The following is a 2,479-nucleotide window of genomic DNA, read 5'->3' on the forward strand; positions in this document are numbered from 1 at the left end:
TCTTACGTATCTTTGAAAGTTGCTAAGAGAGTGGAAGTTCTCATCACAAGAAAACAAAACTGTAAGTATGTGGGGTGATGGGTGTTAACTAGACCTCCTTCGTGATCCTTTAGCTCTATGTATATCAATTCATTGACACAGTGGTAAAAAATCTGCCTGCCAATGCCGGAGACTCAAGAGATTCGGGTTCCATCCCTGGGTGAGGAAGAGTCCCTGGAGGAGGAAATGGCAACCTCCTCCAGTATTCTTGCCTGGAAAATTCCATGGACAGAGGAGCCTGGCAGGGCTACAGTCCATGGGGCTGCAAACAGTCAGACACGACTGAGCAATTGGGCACTCAGAACACATACATCAAATCATTATGTTGTATACCTAAAACTAATACAATGTTCTATGCTAATTATATCTCAATTGTTAAATTTTTTAAGTATTTGAAACACATTATAGAATGGACATAAGGTCAATTTAATTAGCTCAAAGAATACCCACTATCTAGAAATGCATCTCCCTTTTGTGGGCATCACTAAAGACGGTAAAACAAGAACAACAAAACCTAAGAGCTGTATGGTTTAGTCACTAGGTTGTGTCTGACTCTTATGACCCCACGGACGGTAGCCCACCAGGCTCCTCTGTCTGTATAAGAAACGCTAAACATTTATCAAATTACTTGATAAAAAAGGCCAAAAGATTTCTCTCTTTTTAAAAAAGTCACTTCTTTTTAAAAAAGTCATTTCTTGACTTTTTTCCCCTTGCTTATATGAAGGATCTCCAGTCAGGGAAGACTGCACCCGAGCACGTTTCTCACTCAATTCTTTCTGACTTACAAACGTCACTATAAAGCCACCCACTCATCACTTCCACCCCTCGACAGCCCCTCCCTCACCCTCGCCAACTCCCAGCCACTTTGGTCTTCGGAGATGCCCCAAGGAGATGACAGAGAAGCTACTCCAGCTACTGGAGACCTGTCTACCCAACTGGTGAGCGGCAGGAGCATTTCTGCACTGAATTAGCCACACTGAAGGTCCAAGTTACGGATGACAAAAAGATGCTCTTGTTATTATTATTGCTGCCGCAATAATTGTGTGCAATAATAGTTGTGCTACTGGCACAACAATAATTAGTGAGTGCCTAGAATGAGCCATGAGCTGAGATGAGCATTTATATGCCTATCTCACTGAATCTTCACCAACATTATTTTACCCATTTTACAGATGAGGCAAAGTGAAATTTACAAACTTAGCCAATATCACCCACTAAGTATTAGTAATAACAACTGGGAATAGACATTGTAACGTATCTCCTCTCAAGGTATTGTCACTTTTTGACGATTTGTAATCAATTGGAACTTTTCCCACACGTCTGTTAGGTTTGACTACCAAAAAGAAAAAAGAAAAAGCACTTTAACGTGATCCCTCCTACTTTCCAAATGACTGTTCCTGTGAGGTCAAATGCAAAAGCCCCAGACTGATTTCCCAGGCCAACCACGGGAAGCACCTTGCCATCTTCTGTTCTTTTCTAATAGTTCCACACACAAGCCATCTTCCTCTCAACACTGCCAAGATCCCTGACGTCACGTGAGGGGTTGGGGGTGAGAATGTGTGAAGGAGGAAGATGGAGGGTGGGAACCCCAGCACGGAAGGCAAGAGGCTTGTATTTCAGCCCTACTCCCACCACAAACTCACCTCTCTGGACCATAGGTTCCTCATGGCCAAAAGGAAACATCCCCGCTAGCATTAAATGTCAAACGATTTATGAAGCCTGGGAGTGTCATCGCGCTGGTGGTGCCCGGAGGTGTGGACACAGCACCCCCTACCGGTAGCCTCTGGGCAGTGAGGCCGTGGTCACACGCTCAGCCTGCTGGTCCTGCCTTGGAGCTGGGGGAGCTGGGAGGACCATGGGAAAGGGCAGCAATGGGGAAAGTGGTTCAGACTCGCCCTCAGCTCATCCCCCCCTCTCTTCCTCACCTCTCTAAACTGCCCTGTGTTCCGATGAAACAAACGTGCTTGGAAATCAGATGGGCAAAGGTTTCAAAGGGGACAGATTACAGAATCATTTAGGCGGGAGTCAGTCGGTGGAGGGCCTCCCCAGTGGCTCAGCGGTAAAGAATCCACCTGCAATGCAGGAGACGTGGGTTCGATTCCTGGGCCGGGAAGATTCCCTGGGGAAAGGAATGGCAACCCACTCCAGTATTCTTGCCTGAAAAATCCCATGGACAGGGGAGCCTGGCTACAGTGCATGGGGTTGCAAAGGGTCGGACATGACTGCACAGCTGCAAGAGCAGATGGTGGGGGTGGGGCAGCTGGAAAGTCTTGTGCTCAGCCCTGTTGATAACAAAAAGCCACAAGTTACAAAACGTTTAAAAAAAAAAAGAAAGAAATATTCTCTCCAAGGCAGGTATACATCTATTCTCTGAAAGTGAAAAATTCTTTTATAGATTTTGTATGTGCTGGTTTAAAATATCAGGCAAGTAAAGATTCTG

The 2,479-nt window shown here is 45.6% G+C and overlaps 1 protein-coding gene across 1 annotated transcript in view; it reads right to left on the bottom strand.

Annotated features, from left to right (window-relative positions):
• Nucleotides 1–2,064, bottom strand: part of SCD5 (stearoyl-CoA desaturase 5) — a 108,512-nt gene extending 106,448 nt beyond the window's left edge. The window contains exon 1 of the mRNA XM_010845926.1: nucleotides 1,683–2,064. Coding sequence (XP_010844228.1) covers nucleotides 1,683–1,734 — 52 coding nt within the window. The 5' untranslated portion in view covers nucleotides 1,735–2,064. The remainder of the gene's footprint in view (nucleotides 1–1,682) is intronic.
• Between the last annotated feature and the right edge of the window lie 415 nt (nucleotides 2,065–2,479).

The sequence above is a fragment of the Bison bison genome, unplaced genomic scaffold (genome assembly GCF_000754665.1).
Source record: "Bison bison bison isolate TAMUID 2011002044 unplaced genomic scaffold, Bison_UMD1.0 scf7180017864228, whole genome shotgun sequence".
NCBI classification, from domain to species: domain Eukaryota; kingdom Metazoa; phylum Chordata; class Mammalia; order Artiodactyla; family Bovidae; genus Bison; species Bison bison.